A 25135-nucleotide genomic window follows, 5' to 3' on the forward strand; every position below is an offset into this window, starting at 1 on the left:
TATATTTTTGTTAAACGTTACATGGAGCTCAAAAAACACCACCCACTCCATACAGCACGGCCTAATCCACGCTCTCTTATTAGACTGAATAACTCTTCAAAGTCTAAATGAGCTGTTTAGAAGGGTCAGATCTTCTGTAGCTTCATAAAGTGTAAAAGGATTTTGCCACTTACAACAAACAGACCCATGGCAATCGTTATCCCAGCCACGCAAGGAAACGGCTTGCTTTATTATCAATCAGTCACCCTTATTTATATAGAGCTTTTAACAATACATATTGTGTCAAAGCGCTGAACAGTGTCAGTAATGTATAATGACACGACTGAACAATCAGCCAATGGCGTTTCATTATTGAATGCAGCGACGTCGGTGTCTAGATCGGCTCAGTTTAAGATCTTCATAATCAAATCGACAATCATCGCTAGAAATTAAGCGTCCCCAACTAAGCAAGCCAGAGGCAACAGCAATAAGAAACCAAAACTCCTTCTGTGACAGAATGGAGACAGAATAACATTATGAATAATGTATCGCATTGCAATCCTTCCTGCATTTACCAATGTTTTAAGTATGAATCGCTGCCTGTTATGTATTTCAGTTAAGCAGGGATGTAATAATCTCAGGGATATGTTTCTTATCACTCACTCAAAAATAGGAGTGAATGGGTGCCGCCAGTTATTATTATCCATAATAGACATCTTGTAAAGTGAAAAGCTGTGTTTATCAAAAGCAAATTCATCATTAAGGCGTTTTTTTTTACTTTAGATCATTGCTTCTATCTATAAAACAAGACCTCTGTTGCTTTCTAAAAAGTTGTCTCGTCTGAATCAAGAGAGAAATATTCACAGATTATGATTCAAACACAGTCCCGAACTGTTTTAAACAAATATGTTGTGTGAGAGGACTGGAGGAAGCATTATTATACATTATGGACTCACTTTTCGGTCACGTTCAAAGTTATTTATGTATGTCCCACAGACTTGAAAACTTTACCTACGTCTTAAAAATTAACTTTAGAGCACTACTTAATTCTCCAGTGCAGTTAGAGTTTCAAAGGTGGAGCTGAAGCTTATAACTAAGAGTATGAATTCTGCCAATACTGCCATTTACAGGTCTGAAGGTGGACTGACTGATAGTCATTTAGGGCAGGATTGTATCCTCTGAGGCTTTTCTTTTTAATCAAACTCAGTCCTTTAATGAAGTCCTGGTTTGCAGCTATTCATCAGCCCTGGACTCCAGTGGGAACAAACTTGTTGGACATCATTAAAGCCCTGCGTATGTCCCTCGGTTGAGGCATCCGCTGAAACTACTGCGGCTAATTAAGAGCTAAAGCTTCTCTCTGATCCCCCGACGAACACAAGGGTCCAAAACGAAAGCTGCTTTGAGATTACTCGCATTGTCATGCTGAGGAACCCACTGAGAGAATTTCCTCTAATTGAGCTTCACCTAACGGGAATTAATAGGGTTAAAATGACATTTAATAATGCCATGTTTTTGGAAAAACCAAAACGTTTCAGTGACGTCATCAGTCGTTGAAAAGAACAAGCAAGCTGCCATTTATGGACCAAGATGGCTGACGAGCTGCTATTAGCAGTTTAATTAATTCAATTTTGAATGAACTAATGTTTGATGGCAACGTATGGAAGATAAGAAGACTTATGTTTGATCGCTAGAGATCAGAAGGCAGCGCTAATGTCAGTGAAGTAGGTCACAACTCGTCAGCCATTGATTTTATCGTCAGCCATGACAGCAGTGCCCAAAATACTGTCCATAATCAGTTATGGCTTTTCAGAGTGATCCGTCTCAGTTCACTTTTGACTGACCCTTGAAGGAAACTTAATGTAACTTGTTCAATGCTATAAGAAACTTAGCTTGATCTTGCTGGGCTAAAACATGAGATTTTTGAGAAACAGGCCTATAGGCTAGTGTTATCATGCAGGGTTTATAAATAATAAAACTGTTAACTAAATATAATCATGTGTATATATGCATAAAAATAAGGATCATTTAAAAAAAAAAAATTGAAAATTAAAATTAAAATCAAATTAAAATAGAAGAAAACCTAAAGGTTTATAATAATTAAAAAGCAACTGATATTTCAATCATACTGGTTTGCGAGAGAGGAGCGCTAAACGAGAATGCTACAAACATAAATCATTTAAGCTACAATATCCTTGCAAATAGGCAGGCAGAACATAAACCACACATATTAACGACTACGATCAGTCAAACTGAACTGAAACACATGGGGAATAAATACACAAAGTAATTGACTAAATTAACAAGACACACCTGAAGACAATGATACAATTAACAGGAACAGGAAGGTAGGGCACACATGGCACAAGACAAAAACAACAACAAAGGAGTCCACATGTGTGACACCACGTTAAGGATAATCAAAGGTTCATATTTTGGTTTTGGGAGTCGCCAACAACAGGTTGACATGCAGGCAAGGTCAAAAAACACTTTGTCTCAATACTTAATTTATTTTTATCTTATTTGCTCAGCGATTCATTTTTCCAAGCCCCTCCTTTGCGAGACACAGATCTGCTGTGATTGGTCGATTGGTCTCATTTTCATGCCTGCAATGCCTGATAAAGCAGTGTTTGTGAGTACGGTGCTGCTTTGTGTACAGCCTTACTGGTGAAACAGCTTCAAAAAAGCTCCAAAAGAGGCACATAATGGTCAAGAATCAATTAGTTTAGTTTAAGTTCTTAAGTTCTTTTGAGAGACAATATTTATACACAGTGCACTTTAAGCTTTAAAGTTTTTCAGGATGTTTTAATTTACTTACAGCTGTGTTATGTATGTATGTATATTTATATATATATATATATATATATATATATATATATATATATATATATTCTTCAATAAAATAAGTATGGGCAATAGTACCAGTGATGCACCGCTAATAAGTCTATGACTTTCTTTTCATTTTTTAGTTCTTATGTCAAGTACGTTACTCAAGGCCTGCTTGACAATGCTTATAGTTGCCATAGAAACAAGCTCAATACGGCATAAAATATCTCTTGTTTTTGTGCAGTGTAAAAGTACGGTCTCTAATTTCTTATGTGCTAACTACAGACCTGTCATTACAATTCCGCTCCAGTTTTATCTTTGCCCCTTATGCTCGGCAATCATTATCAAAACATCAAATAACACCTCGCTGCTGATTAAAAACAGTGTGTGCAAAAGTGTGAAAGAAGTCAAGCTGAGTGCGCACCCATTCCACACAATGAACCCTTTCTAAATAAGAGACTTTACGTAAGAGAAGAATATCTGTAATGAAGCACAAGGGTGACTCCGTCAGCTCTGTAGCCGCTCATGTGAAAGTGTTGGGTAATACAAGTGGGACTATCAGTATAACACTTCAAAAGTTCCCGTCGGTGACATACTCCTACTTTCTGGGATCAGTGGTTTATTGATGATAATGCACAGCTGATGAATGTTTGATGAATGCAGTAAATCTAACTTCCTGTATACTAACAAGAGTGTAGGATTTCCTTCAAAGCAATTTTCACATTTTCGAAGTACTAAAATTGCGTTTTCTTAAAATGTACTCCAATAATTACTTTTTGTTAAATATATGGCCACCTCAATAGTTTGACTCCCCTTCAGGCAATCTAAGATGTAGACAAGTTGAGAACAGAGTTGGAGAAATTTAGCTTTATATCAGTTGCTCACCAAAGGATCTGAATGGGTGCCGTCAGAATAAGAGTACAAACTGCTGATAAAAACATCACAATTAATCCACACCACTCTGGTCCGTCAATTAACATTTTGTGGAGTGAAAGTCTGTAATATAAGTATTCATAATATAAGTAAATTTAGTCTTTAATGGAATTTCTTGAGGAACATGTGATACATAAATGGGAAATGAGATGCCAGTGTGTAATCTTTGTGGTCAGATCTTTGTGGTCAGTGGCTGTTTGATTCTTGCAGTGATTATTGTTTTCTCCCAGCCTTGCATTTACAGTCATAATGGTTTTCCATTAGCATGTTTGCTCGAATAGTCTACAGACATTAGCATAATTAAATTTCCTCAGTCCTCACGCACAACCAACTACAGGTCTCATTACATGATGCAGCAGGTTCGTGACACTGCGATAATACCCAGTAGAGGGAGAAAATATGGAGAAAAAGGGAAAAAATACAAAGTAGAATTAATTTACTAATTTCTCATGAGCAGCCTGGAGGAAACTTCAATGTCCTTAATCGTTTCATTGACAGTTTTGTAGTATTTGGAAAATAACTGATTACATCACAACTCCCCCCAAGAAATATAATGATACAACATTGAGACAATGTTTCCCAGCTAGCTTTCTGTGTGCATGATCCGAGAGTGAAACTCGGCCAAGTATATTCCACCATTATCAAGAGTACCACGACTCTCACTGTAAACAAGGCTCAGTGTATGTGAATTCTAAATCAGCAGCATCACACACACATGCATACGCGCAGACGTACTCGTTATTCAAGGTAGTCGTTATGCTTGTTTTCTTTGAAGACAAAATGTTTTCATGCAGTTTTGTAAAATTATGTTTGAACCATGTGTTTTACGTTTCCGGACCTCGGAACGCATCAGTTGCGTTGCTGTCTATGCAGGACCAGAAAGCTCTTGGATTTCACCAAAGAAATCTTAATTTGTGTTCCAAAGATGAATGAAGGTCTTACGGGTTTGGAACAACATGATGGCGAGTAAATAATGACAGAAATTAAGCATATAGTGATAATTATGGCATGTCACTCGAGTCAAGCTAGTATTGCCAAGTCCGCAGTTTTTCCAACACTGTTGGCACAGGTTGTTTTTCATGTCCTGGGGTAAAGTGACCCCAAATATGTGATATTTATTCCCTGGAATTAAAATTTTATAAGGGGAACCCCACCACAAATATGTATTTTATCCCCCAGAATGCGATTTTCACCAGGGGATGCAACTGAGCTACTTTAAGTAGCATTGGGGTGGGTTTTGCTGTGAAATGTGGTTGCGGCTAACTCTCTAAAGATAACATCCACCTATATTATTATAACACCTATCAGTGTATTTCTACAAGCTCTATTTAGTATTATTACTTTCACTTGCTCTGCATCGAGCAAATGACCCTCCTCCATCCCCAACTCCTCCTTTCGCCACACTCAGGACATGACTTTAAGATGTTCCTCATTGTCTCAGACTCCTTTTATTTTGAATAATGTGTTACACTTATCATTAAGTACATTAATGATATCTGCTTTGTTCTGTTCTGTTTACCATAAGGGAGTTATTATTGCTGCTCTCTCTCTCTGCTCATTCATGACAGGCTGCAAGGATAGGCTGGGAGTTTTTGCCAAGAACAGAATCATACCGCCAAACCAAACTGTATGCTAAGTGTCAATCATTTTGACGATAGTGGTCCTGAAAGAGTTGGGAGTGTGATTTCAATTAAATTTAACTGAAAACCGAGTGTGTTTACTATTGTCCTTTCACATTACTGACACACTGTTTTCCTTTTTGATACTGTGAAGCTGCACAATATTGTTAAAAGTGCTATATAAATAAAGGTGACTTGACTTGAATGCTTTTTGATATATTACATCAATGAAAACACTAATAGGACTTTTGCTCAGGACCCTCAAAAGTTTAGAGACCGCACTGCATACAATATTTTGTTAATAGACAACAGTATCCAAAATCATACAACAGTTTTTTGGTATTTGTCTATCTTTCATTAATTGCTGATTAACCCAACCCTAATTACATCCCTTTCACACTTTAGCCATCTTGCATTATCAGCATCATCAAAAGCAAGCTATTAAAATCTTCTCTTTGATACTGACTTTATGCCTGAAGCCATTTTTACTGCGCAGAGTGGTAACTGATATAATTAAATGGTGGTGTACGCTGCAGGACAGACATGACTCATGAAAGAGAGATTTCACAAGTAACAAAGGGACACTAGATTTCATTGTTTTGAGTTGCACAAACATGATGACAGCTATAGCTGCAGCGTAATTCCCCGATGAATGCCTGACTAATAGGCTTAAACTATACAAAGTGTAACTGAGAGAAAGAGAGAGAACAGAGCAGAAACAAGCTGTCGTACGGTTTGTAAATGCGGCAATCTGACAAAAACAGCACCCTTTCTTTCTTGATTTTGAAAGTGTGGTGCAACATCTACTGGCTGCAAAAAGTATTGCCTTTGGTGAGGTTAGAGGCACGACAAAAAGTGAAAAAAAGCTCTACAATGCAGCTCCACAACCTGCATTTGTCAGAAGCATCCAGTCTAAGACAGTCAATATAATAAAGATGAATTTTAAAGGAATATTTCATCCAAAAATTGTGTGTATTTTAAAAAATGCACGTAAAACAGACTCCAAACAGCTCCCTCTTTGTTCATGTTATAGAAGTCAATGGGACCATTTGGTTAGCGTTTTTTTTTTTATAAAAATGACCGGTGTTAGTTTAATATCATCAAGGTATAGCTTTTATTTAATTATAGAGTTTTTATTTAATTATTAATTGAATTAGTTTTATTGTTTTTTATGTTCGTGTAATTTTCAATTTACATAAAAATGAGAAATGTTGCATTGGCAACTAGCTGAAATAATATAGATTTAAGCTTATTTAATAAGTAAATAATGTTAATAAGTAACTTTTCATGGATTAAGTTTTAGTTCACTAAAATAACCCTGTTTAGAACAACATGAAGGTGAAAATATTATGTCCGAAAGTAATTTTTGGCTCATTCCTTTAAATTGATGGAAGTTGCTAGACTGGACTGCATCGTTATTACATATTGCATATTTGCATAAAACACAGTGACTATTATTGACAGCTCAAACAATCAGTTCACACCAAAACCTAATGAAATCCAATAATATTGTGGGTGCAAATCACAGTCAGAGCGAATGGAGACAGATTTCTAATGATTTTACATTATTTGGTGGAAGTAAAGAGACCCAATTTGTCATCCAATTAACTTTATTACATGCAGTTACACAGTCCAGCATTGCACTAGCAAGTACACATGACTTGAAGAGAATTCGACACTTAAGTACAAAGTACAACTGACTGACGTAATGCACTTTTCACAAACCAGGTGCCACCATCACAAGAGCGTAAGAGAGGTTGGATCTGAAAAGAACCTTGAGAAGAAAGATCTTTCCACAAACCACTCATTTATCTACTTAGACAACAGTACTCAAGAGCAATACCTGAGGAGTAATACGTATGATAATAAAATAAACCAGTGCGATATAACAAGAGATACACTAGCTTCTGTATTTTAGGCTACTTTTTAAAACATATATTTACAGCCGATCTTTTAGAATTCTGTACAAACTGACATCAATCAAGTACTATAATAATACATACACAGGCAATAAATATAATCAGCGAAATGAAAAAGCAAAAATTAATTACTCATTGCAGTAACAGTACAACGTTCATATCAACAGTCCGGAAAGTTCTGCAGGGTTAGGCACTTAAGACTGGAGAGCACTTGAAGCAATCGAAAGTGCCGTTCCAGCGACGATTTGACATCTTAAACGATCGTAAAGGCAAACGAATGTACATTGCATGATGTTATACACGTATCTGCATCTTATAAGTCACCGGATCCTCTGACAGCTAAAACAACCTGAAATGCCACGTATACAGTAGCAGTCGACCACGCCAACTAATCAACAAGTCACTATAAGGCTTCGTACGATTAATGTTTATGGTACAAAATCTTTCAAAGCAGCAACCAGACAGTTTATTAAACCGTACGCACATCATTATTTCAGAGACGAGATAAAAATACGAACAATCTTGCAAAGACATGCAAATTTTTTGGAGTGGTGTTTGGCCCGGAATATACTCTACGCAAATATGTGAACGCAAACACTTCTAGCTACAGCATGCTAACTCGAAATTCACAGTCAGCTTGTCCGAGGTACATTGTCAATGTTGCCACAAGGGGTGCTATTGCACCCGTTTACTCGCAGTTACTTCCAAATAAATAAAACACTTATTGAGTTCATGTAACAAAGATTAAACAATAAAACAATATTTTCCCTCAATTACTGAAGTTTGTACACAAGCCCGTTTCCTTCTCAGAATGCAATTGTGAGTTTATTTCTTGTAATTGTATCATTTTCTTTTACAATTCTGACTCTTTTATTCATAACTGAAACAATATCCGATCATTTTGATATAATTATTGTCGCGCAATTGCAACTTTGTTTCTCTTAACTTTGAATTAATCTTAAGTAATTTTATCGCACAATTGTGACTGTTTCTTAATTATCGTTAACTAAAAACCTTTAAAACATTTGTTCATGAATTAAATTTAAATAGTAAGATTAGAATTAGAAGAAAAATTACTAAAATAAAAAAATGCAAACATTTTTCAAATTTCAAAATTAAAATTTCAAAATAAAAGTTAACAGACATGAAATTGTAATAAAAATTGTAATACTCATAACTAGTGCTGCCAAATGATTAATCGTGTTTAATCGCATCCAAAATAAAACTTTATGTTTACATCATGTATGTGTACTGTGTATATTTATGTATATATAAATATGCAGTTATATATTTTAGAGGTATATGTTATTTTATATATTTAATGTATTTATTTATAAGTTATATGAACATAAATATAGACATGTTAATGTTAAAAAATATATATACAGTTCATGTGTGTGTATTTATACATACATAATACACAACACACTCATATATTAACTTTTATTTTGGACGCAATTAATCACGGTTAACCATTTAACAGTACTACTTATAATTACAACTTTCCTCACAACTGTGATTCATTTTTTTGACTTCCTGTAATATTTTTTTCCAAAGTGAGACAGATACAGTCTTTTAAAGATTTGTTACTGCTACATTAATGCAAGAAATCAAGTTACATATATGCAATATTAAGCTCGCACTACATTGGCGTCTACGCACCTGTGCAGAGTATGTTTCTGGCCTTCGAGCAGATGAAATACTGGCACGATTTCTAGTCATAAAACTAAAACGAAACCCACAGAATAAACATTAAAACAACCCAAGGCGAGTAAAACCCTCGTTTCGCATAGTTTGAAGTTTCGTCCTTGGCCTATCAAGCCTCACATGCTGTTGGGGTTGTAGCAGAGCATGTTGAGCTGCAGGTTCTCGTCCCAGTGTCTGAGGATGATGAAGAGCTGATTGGCCGCGGCTTTGACCGACGCCAGGTCTCGGCCCTCAGGGACGATCTGTTCATCTAGCCACATGCTGGCTTTAGCCGCGATCAGCTCCCACTCTATGAAATAACTGGCTGAACTGTGTTCCAGCCAGGCCAGAGCAACCGCAGTCGCCCATACCATGCCCTCTGGGTCTTGCATTGCCCTTTGCAGGACCCCTGGCGAACCCGGCAGGAGCGAGTCTGCAATTTCAGACTCTGACCCCCGTCCGCTGTCATACAAAGAATTGATAGGCGACGGCGGGGCTTCGGTCGACAGCGAAGAGAAGCCGCTCAGCAGCGACGGCTCGCTTTCTACCCGAGGGCTTCGGGCCTGGAATGAGGTTGAAGACGTGCAGGACACCAGCTCCTCGCATTCGGAGTTCAAGTCTGAGTCTTTCGGAGGAGGCGAGGAGCCGCGGTGGACCTCCAGGCTCTCGGAGCGCCGGGAGACGGAGTGGGACACGTGGGTAAGGCTGATTCTGTGGCTGGTGAAGGGAGACGTCCATTTCAGCTTGTCCATGGGTACGTTGATGGCGTCACACAAGGCACTGTCCAACATAAACGCACCACAGGACAGCTGCAATGACACCTGCAACGGGAAGTAGAAACCATAATGTCTACTTAATCAGTGCTTAAACATATAAACAAGCTCAGAGACGGAACTTGAATGAGCCATTTAAGGTCTTTAGGCATCGTCAATTACATTAGCCTTAAATATACGCCCTGCTGATTTCGTTACTCCTCATCACCATTTACTTTGAGTAATTGCCATGACCCATATAGTCTACTCAAATAGTACATCTCATTTAACCAGACTTAGCGATCATGAGATATTGATCGGTGCTTGTTAAAGGTCAACAGATCTATTACTCACTATACAAAAAAGACTAGCTTTGTGTGGGGGGAGAGTATTGACCGGCTATTTATAGGAGGTGGGTTTAAGAGGCGGGTTTGATGCAATACACGCAATAACGTCATTACCAACCAGTTCAAGTTTGTCAAGCATTTTTTTATGCTGACCTTTTGAAGTCAACATGAACAACATGAATCTCATTTACTTCCACAGTGAGGAAAATTGTGTGTATTTGTGTATTTACATATATATCTATATATATCTATATGTACACATCTAATTGTAACACATATATAAGCAACAAATACACATAAATATATGTGTGTATATAATGAATCTTACAATACTGTCCATGTATAGGATAATCCATGTATATAAATATATTATAAATACTTATTAAATAAATATATATAAAAAAATGATATACACACATACACAATATCTCTCATAAAGTATATATATATATATATATATATATATATATATATATATATATATATATATATATATATATATATATATATATATGTGTGTGTGTATAAAACATGCATTAAAAAGTAAAAGTTAAGAGGTGCAATTTTAATTTCTTGTAGCAGAACATGGCGATAGAAACCAGAGGGATGTAGTCCTTGTTGTCATTTTCGTTCTCTCCCACTGAGTTGCTCATTTTGCTCTGCGACCGGCTCATAAAGCCCCTGGCTGCTTTGGTCAGGAGACGTGTCTTGCTCAGGCTCAGCTTGCTAGAGGTAAAAAGAAACAACACCTTTTACTCCGGTGCCTCGCTGTCGTCATTAAATGCACAGACACGTCTAAAGTGCTTTTTCTGAAATCTGCCCCTTCACATCCTTTAATTTGCGGGGTGTGTACACATCCCTGATAGTGCCGCTCCTCACATTTTGGTCATTAGTTCGGCTGACATTTAAAGTGACAGCGAGAGGCAAAACTGTGAAAGAGATTCTAGACACGAAAGGGAAATGTTTATTTTGGTGTCTGGAGTGCCGTTTGTCTTTTGTTTTACATTTTGGTTTTACGCACTTTGGGATGGGATTAGGATTTGAACCAATTAGTTATCAAACATTAATACATTACAAACTATTTACGTATTTATATTGTGTAAAACCATTGGTGCATGTCCTAATTAATATTCATGAGCTAAGCCTACAGTATTCTGTGATACAGTCTTTACTGGGCAGTTACTTCACCCTTTGTGTATGAGATCAGTGTTTCTTAAAGCCAAGTGCTATTTAAAACTAAAACAGTGTTTTGTCACTATCACCCTTTAATTTCCACACTGAAGTATCCTTCATTTCACTTAAACTCAAGAACAATTTCTTTTTAAGGAAAATGCTAATAGCAAACCCTTTGACGTCAAGCGAGCAAGCACTTGCCAGAAGATAACTGTCACACTGATTCATTAATTGTAACAAAGCATTATGTACTTCACAGCAAAATGGTTGCAAAATAGCCCGAATACCTGCACAAATTTGACGTAATTTGTCAGTCTACTTTTTTTAATGACTAATGAATGTCTGTCTTTGAGAGTTGAACTCATTACATGCACCCAACAGACTACCAAAAGCAATCAAAATGCAAATTCGACTCATGATTTAAAACAACGGCGCAGGAATGATGCAAACTGCTGAATTATTCATTTGTGTTCTTTGAATTACAGTGTCTTTAATAGTGTAACTTGATTTGTGGATGTTGTTTGCTCGATCTGCACCCACCTGGCGGAGAAAAGGCTCTCGACTGATCTCTGCGAGTGGTCGGGGGTCACAGACGGACTCCTTTGAGAGGCTGAAAGAGAGAGCAGGTTGGTTTCTGATGATTTTTGTGGCCCAGCACACACGTAAACAAACACACTGAACTCCAAGGCAAAGAGCACTCAACAAACCCGCCCGTGCTCCTCTAGGTCAAATCTAATTAATGAATTCAGCAGCTACAAACTGAGTGATTAATGCTGCTGTGTTTGTTTGACATCCTTGAACACCTGCGAGACTGTAATAACCGAAGCAACCAAGTGAATGTAAACAGTTAGAGAAAAGTACCTTCAGAAGAGCTGCATCGTTCCCAGCTGGAGGATGAGGGTGTTTTGCAGGGGGATTGGGATGAACCGTCTACGTCTATAGAGCGAAAAAGAATTTTAGAGTGCAGAAGTCTTTTTGCCATTAAACTAGCATTGAGGAATCGCATCCAAGTGCATTTGTACTTTAAAATTCCTCAAAAGCTATACATATTTCATATATTTGAAGTTTTTGAGCATTTCTTTGACATTTAAACTGTGGCAATTCAATGCATTCAATAGACCAATTGGAAAACAAAATATCACTTCCTGTGTGGCATTCTCACCATCAAACATGTTAATTAATTTAAGCAGTTTTATATATCAGATAGTCTGACTTAAAGCCTAACTACTGCTTGAACTCTGACCAGCACAAGAGAGTTTAAAACTGGTATCTAAAAAAAATAAAAGCGTCTGCAAAATGACTAAATGTGGTATGATAAAAGTCGAGACTCTCCTCAATAAGAGTACCAAATCTGATAACTGTTCACCAAATGTTTCTAGCATCTGCCACAGACTTTCAGCCAGAAGAAATGAAAGCTTTAGTCTCTTTCATGCAATATAAAAAGTCTTTCATGATCTATCAGTTTTTAGCTCCACACTTGTAAACAAGCCAACTGTCAGTACTTTGTCATCAATCTTACTGTAGCCTAGAGCTGCATCTTCTTGCCCAGGCAAACCCCCTGACTGCGAGCGACCCAGACCCACAGAGTAACCACGGTTCTTCCTGCTTCCAGAACGAGAACTGCAATGCGAACTTCGTTTATGATCCTCCCCTGGAGATAAACAAATACACAAGGAGTCATTACAATAATCTAATTGTGTGCTTAAGCCAGGAGCAACTGCTTCATCTGTTTCCCTGTGCTCCTTCTTGTTTTCTTTTTCTTGAGAAGAGTATCTTTGACGTAATGATTGCAACTGCCAGGCCTTGAGAGATGAATTAGAAGAATGACCTACCGGGATGGCTGTACTCAATGCAGGTGGGTAAATATTCATTGCTGTCCAGATCGATAGGTACAAACGCTGTGTATTTGCTCAAGATGTTGCAGGCTTTGCTCGTGTGGATGGCGTAAAGCTGGTACCTTCTCCCAGAACCTGGAGACATGACATAAAGGGATTTGGTCAGATATTCAAGCAAGTTGGATGTTTAAAGAGGTCATATGATGGGGTTTAAAGTTTTCCTTTCTCTTTGGAGGGTTACAAGCTGTTACTGCATATATAAAGTTACAAAAATATATTCTTTACAAAAGGTATAAATTACTTGTTTAAATACTCCCACACTTTTCTACATCACAGTGTGGATTTATTTTCAAACACCACCCAAATTGTTATGCAAAGAATGAAGGCATATAACTATTATTCAACATAACCTAAAATCTGTGATTAATTGGGGTGATTCCAACTCTGCAAGGACAGTCTGGCACTTCTGACTCACAACCTTTAAGTAGGTTACATTTTCATATCTTAACAACCTGCTACTTACTTTTCAGACTCGAGGTTTGAGCGGTAAGTAAAGTAAGTCTTGTTGTTGTCTTAGTGTTATGTTTATGACGCGTGATGCAACGTGATGTGTAAAAAGACATGATAATGAGTAATTATGTCACCCCTGGATGCAACAAATGCCTCATTTATAATGGCTTTTATTGTTTTTGTGTCGTAGCACCAGAACACAGCAACACGTTAGGGTAAGGGGCATAACATTTCCGCCAAACAGACTGGATAATCGCCCGTTCAGAGCACACCTTGCTTTTTTGGAATGATGAGCTTTGTACGAATCAACCTGTTATGTACAATATGTGGAAAATAATGTGTTTTTTATTACCTTAAACCATATAAACATATTGCATTACACGAAATACAAAAGTAATGTTATTTTTACCAACATCATATGACTCCTTTAATATTTGATAGTTGGATCTTACCATGCTCAATCTCACACTCTTTATCTGCCATGTGTTCAAAGTCTTGAATAATGGAGCGTGCCGCCAGGTGATGGAAGGTTTCATTCCAGAGGTCCTCATGAACTTTCTCCTCCCGTTCTCTGCCTTTCAGGTAAGGCTGGATGTCAAAGGCCACCTCCCATCTCATGGGCTTCCCGCACAGCAGTCCTGATATGACCGCTTTGCAATCTCCCCTTCCGTGACTGGCCTTGAATTCTGGCGCATGAGGATCCTGGGGCGTTTCGACTTCGCAAAGCTGATGTGTGTAGCCATCTGTTCAAAAACAAATAGAAGGTAAGCATAATATTAACAGATGCATTTCCTGATGAAAACATCAGAAACCAGTTCCCTGAGTGTATACTGACAAGTTAAAATGGCAGAGGTTTAATATTTTTTAAATCAGTTGTTGGGCTGCTTAAAGTGCGCCATTTTGTAAAGCCAATTCTTGTTCACGTCAACATGAATCATTAGTATATTGCCTGCCCACTTATTGGTCTTTTGGGGTTGGTCTGAATGAAAAGGCTAATTCATTCTTGGTCACTAGGTGCCACTTTTGGAGCTGTAAAAATACCGGTTTCCTTGGTAACTCTGTACACAAAGCAGCACTTTCCTCACAGACATTGCTTTGTCAGGCATTACAGGCATGATGAAATTAAAATTAAACCAAACAAACAATCCCCGCTGATTAGCGCCTCGCAAAGGAAGGGTTTGGAAAAATGGATCGTTGAGTAAACTGTGGGAGAGTCATAGAGCAAATAAGGTAAAAATAAATGCATATTAGAAGACAATGTTTTCTGACCTTGCATGCATGTCAATCTGATGTTGGGGACTCCTAAAATTACAATATGAACTTATCATTACCCATAATAGGAGCAATTTAAAGGAGCCTTGTATAACTGTATAAAGGTACAATAGATTCTGTTGAAGTGCCATTTTTAGGATATTTTTAAGATATGTTGAAAAACAGCTAGAGGGGGCTAGAAACCTTAAAGGAATAGTTCACCCCCAAAATTTTAAATTGTAAGACCTTTGTTTATTTTTGGAACATAAATTCATATATTTTTAATTAAATCTGAGAGCTTTTAATTAAATCTGAGCCTGCATAGACAGCAACGCAACTACCACATTCAAGGCCTAGAAAGGTAGTAAGGACATTGTTAAAATAGTCCTTGTGACATCAATGCTTCAACCTTAATTATGTGAAGCTACAAGATTATCAAAAATATGAATTAAGTTCTTACAGTAAGGTTTGGAACAGCATGAGTGTGAGTAATTAATGACAGACCTTTTATTCTTGATTAAACTACCCCTATAAGGTTTTTAAAAATTTTAATATATTTTTTTTTTATATTGCTTCAGACTTGACACATCTTAAAAATGCAACTCTCATGGTGCTGAAAAAGAGTAGGATGTTTGAATCTGAGAACATGCAGCTGTGTAATATGGTAACTGACAGGCAATTAGGTTAAATATCTTTTATCGCACAAAACTATTAGCTGATATTCGCAATAAAAACAGACCTGCAGATTATGAATAATGACAGGAAAATTGCTCACAGCAGGCAATTTGAAGTCTGACAGTCTTGAAATTTATTGTTGAATACTGTGGATTGGTTACATAAGCTGTGTTTTGATGGTGGTGCTTTAAAAGTTATGAATTGAGAGACTTTATAGTACAGTACATAAAACACCAGTATTAAATCAATAACAGTGCTGCTCATCTATAACCTATGCTCATATACAACGTATTCGCTCACCTGCCCTGACTCACATATAAACTTAAATGACATCTCATTCCTAATCCATAGGGTTCAATATGACGTTGGTCCAACCTTTGAAGCTATAACAGCTTTAACTTTTCTGGGATGGCTGTCCACAAGGTTTAGGTGTTTTGAGAAATTTCTGACCATTCTTCCAGAAGCGCATTTGTGAGTTCACACTCTGATGTTGTACGAGAAGGCCTGGCTTTCACTCTCTGCCCTAATTCATCCCAAAGGTGTTCTGTCAGGTTGCAGTCAGGACTTTGTGCAGGCCAGTCAAGGTCATCCACACCAGACTCTGTCATCCATGTCTTTACGGATCTTGCTTTGTGCACTGGAGCACAGTCATGTTGGAAGAAGAAGGGGTCAGCTCCAAACTATTCCCACAAAGTGGGGAGTATGGAATTGTCCAAAATATCTTGGTATGCTGAAGCATTCAGAGTTCCTTTCACTGGAACTAAGGGGCCAAACCCAGCTCCTGAAAAACAACCCCACACCATAATTCCCTCTCCACTAAACTTTATGCTTGGTACGATGCAGTCTGACAAGTACCATTCTCCTAGCAACCTCCAATCTCAGACTCATCCATCAGATTGCCAGATGGAGAAGCATGATTCGTCACTCCAGAGAATGCATCTCAACTGCTCTAGAGTCCAGTGGTGGCGTGCTTTATACTACTGCATCTGACGCTTTGCATTGCTTAGATGCAGTTTACGTGGCCTACCACTTCTTGGCTGAGTTGCTGTCGTTCCCAAATGCTTCCACGTTCTTGTAATACAGCTGATAGTTGACTGTGGAATATTTAGGAGTGAGAAAATTTCACGACTGGATTTGTTGCACAGGTGGCATCCTATCACAGTTCCACACTGGAATTGATTGGAACACCTGATTCCGATTATCTGGATGATCCTACCAACATTTTTGACCGCTGAATTTATATGAAGTTAAATTTTAAGACAGCAAAAATCCAATCAAAATTTTCAAAATTCCATGCACATACCAGTTTGAATGCTTGGAGTTTATGTACAAACGTCAATGCGACCTTCAATAGACAGATGGATATTATCACCCCTAGCTTGTGGAGTTTTTACTCCTCACAAAAAGTGAGGAGCTGATAAAAAGTGTTTAGAGCAGTAAGAAGAAAAATTCATATTCACTATAGAATAAAATTTTTTATAAAGAACCGTTTTTACAACTACAACTGATTATCAGATTTAGTAGTTTCTCAGTCAGTGAATAATGTTAAGTGCCTCTACGCCCACACTGTGCAGCTGATTATGGGTATTTAAATTACAGTGTTAAAAGCCGGCTTGACTCTGAACTCAAGCAACACTAAGGTTATTATTCAAAAACCGATATCTTTGTTCTCGTACTTTACGACTGTAGTGAAGGACCGACCTGCATCGCCGGTGCTGCCTAAAGAAGGACTATCAGTTGAAGACCTGGAGCAGTCTTCCACAGCTGGGCCGGGATGGGTCTGATCCACCCTAGATTCCCCCTGGAGACCCTCGGGTTGCAGCGCTGGAGGTTTGTGAGCAGTTATGGGACGTCCTCTTGAGGATGTGGCACAGAGGCTGGCCAGCTGTGGCTGATGGAAATAAGAGCAACAGTTCATTAGTGCTTCTGTTCACTCTGCGGTGCCACTGTACTTCAATTACCTAGTTCATGGCACTTTTGATGTAGACGTTGAAATATTACGTTGAAATATTACTGCAGTTTTAATGTACTGTTTACTATTTTAATATATTTCAAAATGCAATATGTAAAAATTACCTATTGTGTCACATGATTCTTCAGAAATTAAATTAATAAAAATAAATGATTACAAACATTTTTACTAGTAATTAATATTTTGAAACATATAAACTATATAACAGAAAAATATTTTTTGATTTTAAATCAAGAATAAAATAATAAAAAGTACAAATTAAGAGCATTTAATATAATATAATTTAATACACATTTAATTTTTGACAGTTAACTCATATGTGCAAACCTGCACCTGAAAAAATCTTTTACCCATCAATGTACGGACATGGCATTAGTACAGTTTAGACTGTTTATTGTTTGTTTCCTGATCTAAAGAACTATCATAATGCCACAGTAATGGTGCTGACGTTAACAAGTCTAAATGTGTTTCTATGTGGTTTTTTGTTGTACTTTCCAGTATGAAGGCAGCATAAATGGAAAACTAATTTATTCTACCTCATGTAGAGGGAGTTTATGAACACAGTTATTCTTCGAGTCTGCGTAACTTTGCCAGCTTCTCCAGCCATGGCTCTCTGTTCACTTGGGTCTAATGGCAGTTTGGTTCATGAAAAATTGATGCCTGCTGAGCTAATAAGGACCATCAAAGTCATTATTGCATGCATTAAGGGGAAATCAAGGACTTGTTATTGCCATAGCTAATCTGTAATATTTCTCAGTCCCTTTTTGATAAGATTTCCACGGGCAATTGCTTGCGGTGCTGAGTGTCGCTCGGACTATTGATATCTTCTCTCCTTTCAAAGAGCGTGACATTGGAAATTTTATCGTGGCCATCAAGGGTTTTGTCACAGTTGTCAGAACTAATTGTGCCCTGGACAATGAACACAAGTGTCTGGATGTTCAATATGTCTCTTAGCAGGGTGTCAGCAATTTCACTGAACTCATTGAATTTGGGATGAAGAGTGATAAATAGAGGATGTGTTATTATTTTGTCAGTCAGCATGCTAAGTAATGAGCAATTACTCAAAAAAATATATATAAAAATTTAATATATATTTAATATATTAAATATATATATTTTTAACAAATATATTTAGTTTATTATTTAAATTTGTCAATTTTTGGATACTAAATAATAATATTTTAGTAATTTATTTTATTTTGAATACCAGTTTAACTTCACATGAAGCGTATTTTGATTAAAAATAATGTTACAGGCAACTAAAATAAATCTAATAATTATAATATTTATTTAAATTTTTTTAAGTTTATATAATTTAAATATGTTAATATTTTAGTACATATTTAATGGTTTATATTATTTAGCTCAAATTACTGTATACTATGGTATAATCTAAATAAATAAAATGTATTATTAAATAAACTAAATAATTTAATGTGTATTAGATACATATTTAATAGAACAATTTAATATGTATTTTATGCATTTCAGAAAATAATATAATAATAATACCAACATGGACGAAAAAAGCAATGCTTTTACTAAATAGTTAAAATTACAAAACTGCTAGAAATGTAATTTAGTCTATTAGGAAAGCTGGCATACAATGAGCATAAAAGCATCCTTGAGTCTCCTCAGGAGGCCTGATGTGAATGGAGAGGGTTTTCCTCGGCCATTCAAGTCAACTGTCATGCATGAAATGAGTACGACCATCGTTATCAGTCACAAAGGTCTTGATTACATCCTAATTTGTCTCTAGGTCTGGGATATTTTTGGCCTCATTATTTCGGCCCCGTTCAAATACCGGCACATCTTCTGTGACAGCCGCCAACCTTTTTTTTCTCCCACTGGAATCCAAAGGTGCATTTACATTTCAGCTGAAAACATATTTCCTTTATGCACATTCTTCCATTGCTTAATCGTCCAGGGAACTGTAATTCATCCTCCCCTGGCTGTGCGATCTAAACTCTATTTATGTGGATGTGGCGGTAAGAAGATTGAATTACATTCTCATCACAGAGCTCAGAAATGAGTTCAAATAACCCTTTGGAACAAACAGATGAATCCATGCAGCTCTTTTCATATCGTAGCAGATGCTTGGGCTATAGCAGATGGCACGGCGAAGGCTGCCTACAGACATCTCTTCTGAAGAAAACAACAACTTCCTAAATAGAAGCCGTCTGCTTTGTGTCAACACACACAATCACAAAGGGGATTACAGACATGTTTACTGATTATATCCAAGTTGTGATGTTTATTGCTTAGTCAGAATATGTATTGTAGAATATTATCATTCATAAAAAAAGACACATTATGCTTATGAATCACCATATTTTATACTATTCTGGTTTCTCTCTTGTATGTGGTATTGGGAAATAATTAATTATAGAGAGGTGTTTCGTCCCAAATTATTTTATCTCTTTCATATTGTGATACAAATATACAAGTAATATTTTATATTTATATTCTGGTGAATCGGTTCATTCTGAACAGTTCTCTCATATGGTACTGGGAAGTCTGATTCTTTTTCAGTTAAACTGGTTCATCTGAAATGATTCTTATAATGGGGAAATCTATAGAATAATGGGGACAATCTGATCTATTCTAGTGAATCATTTCATTCTGAACAAATCACTCTCTCCTTTATGTCTTATTGGGAAATCTGATTCATTCTATTGAATCAGTTCATCTAAAATGGTTCTTTCTCTTTCATACTGTGTGTAGTGTTGGGAAATGTGATTCATTCTAGTGAATCAGTTCACTTTAACTGGTTCTTTGTCTTTCATACTGTATGTCGCATTGGGAAATCTTATTCATTCAAATGATTCTGTTAATCTTAAACAGATCTATTTTAAACAGCTTTCATGTTGTATGTAATGTTGGAAAATCTGATTCATTGTAGTGAATCAGTTCATCTTAAATGGTACTTTCTCTTTTATACTGCATGTTGTGTTGGGAAATGTGATTCATTCTAGTGAACCAGTTCTTTCTAAACATTATTCTAGCCTTCATACTTTATGTTTCATGGGAAAAATCTGATTTATTCAAATGATTCTGTTCATCGTAAACAGTTCTATCTTAAACAGCTTTCATGTTGTATGTAGTGCTGAGAAATCTGATTCACTCTAGAGAATCACTTCATCTTTAAACAGTTCTATTGCTTTCATGTTGTATTTAATGTTGGGAAATCTGATTCATTCTAGGCAATCGGTTTATCCTAACTAGAAGATTGTTTTAATGTTACGAGATATAAGCATCATAACGTATCACATGAATCACATGAAATGAAGAAAGTTATCAATGTTACTGATATTCAAAATGGCACGCAAGTGCTTCTTTGTTTACGTTTCATATAGCTGTGTCTATCTCGTATGTCTCTGTTCCGGTTCACGCAAGCACAGCTTTTTTAACCGACGCTGCAAACGAAAGGGTGACAACTTCGCCACTAGTTGGTTAGCATCAGCTTGGTGTGTCCCGGCCTTTAAGATTTAGTGTTTACCAACCTGGTAGTCCATTTTCCACTGAGCTCCGTGGTCAGGATGTGTCTGTCCAATGAGTTCCTGGACTTTTGCTCTTCTAAGAGGGTTTTTGCCCACCACTGAGCTGGGGTCACTGGGTGTGTAGGCCTTCTTCATGGGGTTGTAGTCTACAATCTGATTGGTGCTGTAAGCACGTCTTCGCGGAGAGGTGGCTATGTCAGATCCTGTGTTAAAAAAAAATTTATCGTAATGTTTGTTGACTTCATGAATACATCAGGAAAGGTTTATCCAAAGATGGATAGACGACTTTTTTTAAATACACGTTTACTCTGTATAGGGCTGTACTTTACCCATAATGTCTTGCTCCGTGGCAACTGGACTGCTCTCAGACATGGTCTCCTGGCAACTGTCAAACAGCGAGCAGACTTGATTGTCCCTGTGTGGCCCCTGACCGTCAGAGGAAACCTTCCCAGCATCCTCCTCTTGAGAGTGATAGAAAACTGAACTGGCCGACTCGTTGGAACGCATCATGCTGTACCGCCTCCGTTTATCCTGTTACAGCAGCGTAAAGATGTCTGAGAGCTTTTTGTTCGCTCTAAAATATATATTTTTGTTAACAAAAATTATATACAAAAAAACATTATCATACAAAAGCCTATGTTACAATATATTAAAATGTAGTCAGATAACAAATGTAAATAATAAAATTATTAATTCCGAAATAATAATTAGTATTGCTATAATTAATAATAGTAGTATTAAAATATAGCATAATGATTACAGACTGTATTTTAGTATATATTTGACATTGTATTAATGCATCAAAATACAATATATTTTCAAATAATAACAATAGCATTATGTAAATAATAATTAGAATAATTGAGAATATTTGATGTAATTATAATTCATGTTAAATTCATGTATAATATCATGTGAAAACAGCAACTATAATAATAATAGTAATTTGTAGAAGTAGTAGTAGTATAAAAATATAGTTTAATAATTCCAGATTAATCCTTGTTGTTGTTATTTGATAGTAAAATTTTTATTAATTAACTATTATTAATAATAAAACAGCACAATTACATACTAATAATACATTAATACAACAATACAATATATTAATTAATAATAATAAATTATATCTAAATAATAATAAAACAGTTCTAAAACAATAATGATTTTAATATTACTTTTTATTAATGTTAGTATTGTAATATAAAATAATATAATAACTACATATTTACTATTGTATTTGATATATGAAATGACAGTATATTTTCAAACAACTATCTAAATAATATTAATAATGCAACAAAACATATGACTAATAATTAATGCATAAAAAATAGATTTATTAAACATTTATAAATAACACTAAATTAGTAGTATCTAAATAGCACCTATGCTTTTATAACACTACTATCACAATAGTTATATAATTATCAATACTAATATTAGAGTATGTCAATAATATAAAGAAACAGTATAATAATTGCAGATGGATGCAGCGATGGCTTACTGATTTGGGGTTGGAATGATATCTGGAGGTATCACAGACCACGCTGTATCCGATCAGCCGGTCACCAGGGAAAAGACAGCTCGCTCCGACCGGAGAGAGCAGGATCTCCTTTGTCTCTGGATACAGCCACTCAATGGAGATGTCAGTCAGCACTGAAGTCATGGACTTCTTCAGAGACTTAATCATCTGCCAAAGACACAAATAACCACCAGGTCAAACACCATCTAGTGCTTCAGTCAAGAGAGCAGAGTCTATAGAAATAAAAGAAGGAAACTATATAGATGTGAGAGCGAAAAAACACGTGCTGTCAGCTTCGATTACTATCCTACCTGATGTTTGACTAAACAAAACGAATTGTTAATTGCTAATACATTTGGACACTCCACAATTTACGTGACTGCTGTAATTGCTTTGCGGTGACATTCGAAATAGCAGGCTGCCGCGCTGCAAGATAAACATGTCAGAGCAAATGAGGGACCTTGGGCTGCAGTCGTTCTCCTTCTGCCAGGAACTCAGCTGTGCCTCTGGAGACGGCGGCCAGTCCTAAAACCAGCCTCCGGCACGCACCCTGGCCTATCCCGAACGTGTAACACCTGCAGTGATGCAAACACAAACACAGACACGACAGGTGCGGTGAGCCTGTGAAAACATCAGAAGGGCGTCACGAAGAAACTGCACCTCAGCTGGGTGACGCTCTGCCAGACAATATCACCTGTATTTTCAGAATTTTATTCGGGGATGGACAAGTGTGCCGTCAGAAAGCCAGCAAGGAACATATTTGTTTTGTTTATTCCATGAGAATAATAAGCATAACATTTTCTTCAGCAAGTAAAATATATATACAGGTATAAAATGGTAAAATGGTATAACAGCCTAGAAAGCTGACTTTATGTCTGCCGCCTACATAGGCAGCTGCCTTCTAAGGAAGTATCCGTAATGAAACAGACTGCTTAGGAACGTTCTAGATAGACCGCAACTGCATACGGCGCACAAATAGTCTTCAAACGAGGATTACACCTGAAAAGCGGTTTAAACCAGACTAAACTGGTCCCTAATAAAACCTGGAAATAGACGAACAAACCAACTTCGTTTAAGAGGACTGATATCAATACAGTTTCACTTTAGGATGTTGCTAAGCTAACAACACAATGTTGCAGCACAATATAAAATACATTATTAACAATCTTTGTATATTATGTATACATTTTTTTATAAATAATGTTTTAAATGTTTTTTTTTATAATGAATTATGCATTAATACAGATATAAAGAATTTGAATAAATTAAACTGAAATAGTACATACTAGAATTCTGTAAATTTTTTGTTAGATTTATTTTATTTTAATCAATTCCTAAATATTTAATTAATAAGTGAATATATATTAAATTAAAAAGAAATAATTATTAAAAATACATACTATTACTAGTTACTACATCCATATACATATATACATATATACACACACATTACATGAGTATTGGGTACATTTTTTAAAAATGAATTATGCATTTATTTATAAATTATGCATCAGAAAATAAATATAAATCTTTATAACTACAATTTAAGAATACAAAATAAAAAATTCTCTTAAATCTTGATTGTAAATGTTTGCAGAGATCTTGCATTCTGGGATTTCCTCAGAATTTGGCATGTGCAGTTAACCTAAACCAGAATAAAAATTGTTTCAAGCTATGCAAGCTCAACTTTTCGTGTCGCTGAATCTTCTGCGATGTGCACAACGTCAGTAAAATGTCGCATAAAAGGATGAAATCAGGTACAGCATGAAGACGTATTGTTTTGCAACCAAGCTCATATATTGAAGCTATATTTAAAATTCTTACAATCTCTAGATTTCAGCTTTAAAACAGTATCTGAAGGCAAACAGTAGTAATTGAAGACGAGTGATCTTCAGTGCAGGCTTTAATTCGTGAAAACACAACATATCTGTCCATTTACTACAGTGTGGACGAGCAATCAGATCAGTTTACCGAGAAACATTCTTCCCTAACAAGCAAAGAAAGCCTAGTTGTGTCCTCACAGTAGAGAAATGTGCAGCAAGACACATTTGTGATTATTCTGGTTCTTCTGTGAAGGGCAAGTGCTGTTCAAGGCAGTAAATTACACCACAGCTTCACTTCCCAGCCATCGCGTGTCTATTGTACTGCAGGAACGACTCTTAAAACCCGCAGGTTCCTCCATTCATTTAAAAAGAAAGCTATTGTAGCGTCTGTTCTAAGAGGACGGGAAAGAATAGAAATGTTTCTCTGAGGTGAACGTCTCTGTAGGTGATAAATGGACTGGAGGTGGGAGATGGAAGCCTCTCGGATGCGGCAGAGAGCGGAAACAAAGCCTGTGAATCCCAGCCGCGTTGTGGCTAGTGCGGATCTAAAAGGATTAGACGGAGAGACATCAATTTACTCTTGCTTGCGGCTGCGCTGATCTGATTATGATCTTATTACCTGAATAGTTCTGCAGCTCTGTATCCTTGAACCTACGATATATTAAAGGATTAGTTCACCCAAAAATGGAAGATTTGAATTACGACTCTTTTAATCAGCGAATCGTTCCGAAAGCTCGTGGCTTTTTAAATAAAACAGGATCTTTTCAAGACTGTCCAAGCTGCTCTGTTCCGTGTAAATGAAAACATATTGCGATC

At 36.5% G+C, this 25135-nt stretch overlaps 1 protein-coding gene across 1 annotated transcript in view; it reads right to left on the reverse strand.

Annotated features, from left to right (window-relative positions):
• Positions 1–8636: 8636 nt before the first annotated feature.
• The window catches only part of vwa5b1 (von Willebrand factor A domain containing 5B1), a 35471-nt gene continuing 18972 nt past the window's right edge, over positions 8637–25135 (reverse strand). The window contains exons 11-22 of the mRNA XM_043224158.1: positions 22957–23071; positions 22479–22664; positions 21304–21505; positions 20978–21177; positions 17204–17393; positions 14029–14319; positions 13064–13201; positions 12751–12882; positions 12093–12167; positions 11772–11841; positions 10658–10784; positions 8637–9780 (exon numbers count right to left, since the gene is read on the reverse strand). Of these exons, the coding sequence (XP_043080093.1) occupies positions 9097–9780; positions 10658–10784; positions 11772–11841; positions 12093–12167; positions 12751–12882; positions 13064–13201; positions 14029–14319; positions 17204–17393; positions 20978–21177; positions 21304–21505; positions 22479–22664; positions 22957–23071 (2410 nt within the window). The 3' untranslated portion in view covers positions 8637–9096. The remainder of the gene's footprint in view (positions 9781–10657; positions 10785–11771; positions 11842–12092; positions 12168–12750; positions 12883–13063; positions 13202–14028; positions 14320–17203; positions 17394–20977; positions 21178–21303; positions 21506–22478; positions 22665–22956; positions 23072–25135) is intronic.

Source organism: Puntigrus tetrazona, chromosome 23 (genome assembly GCF_018831695.1).
Source record: "Puntigrus tetrazona isolate hp1 chromosome 23, ASM1883169v1, whole genome shotgun sequence".
NCBI classification, from domain to species: domain Eukaryota; kingdom Metazoa; phylum Chordata; class Actinopteri; order Cypriniformes; family Cyprinidae; genus Puntigrus; species Puntigrus tetrazona.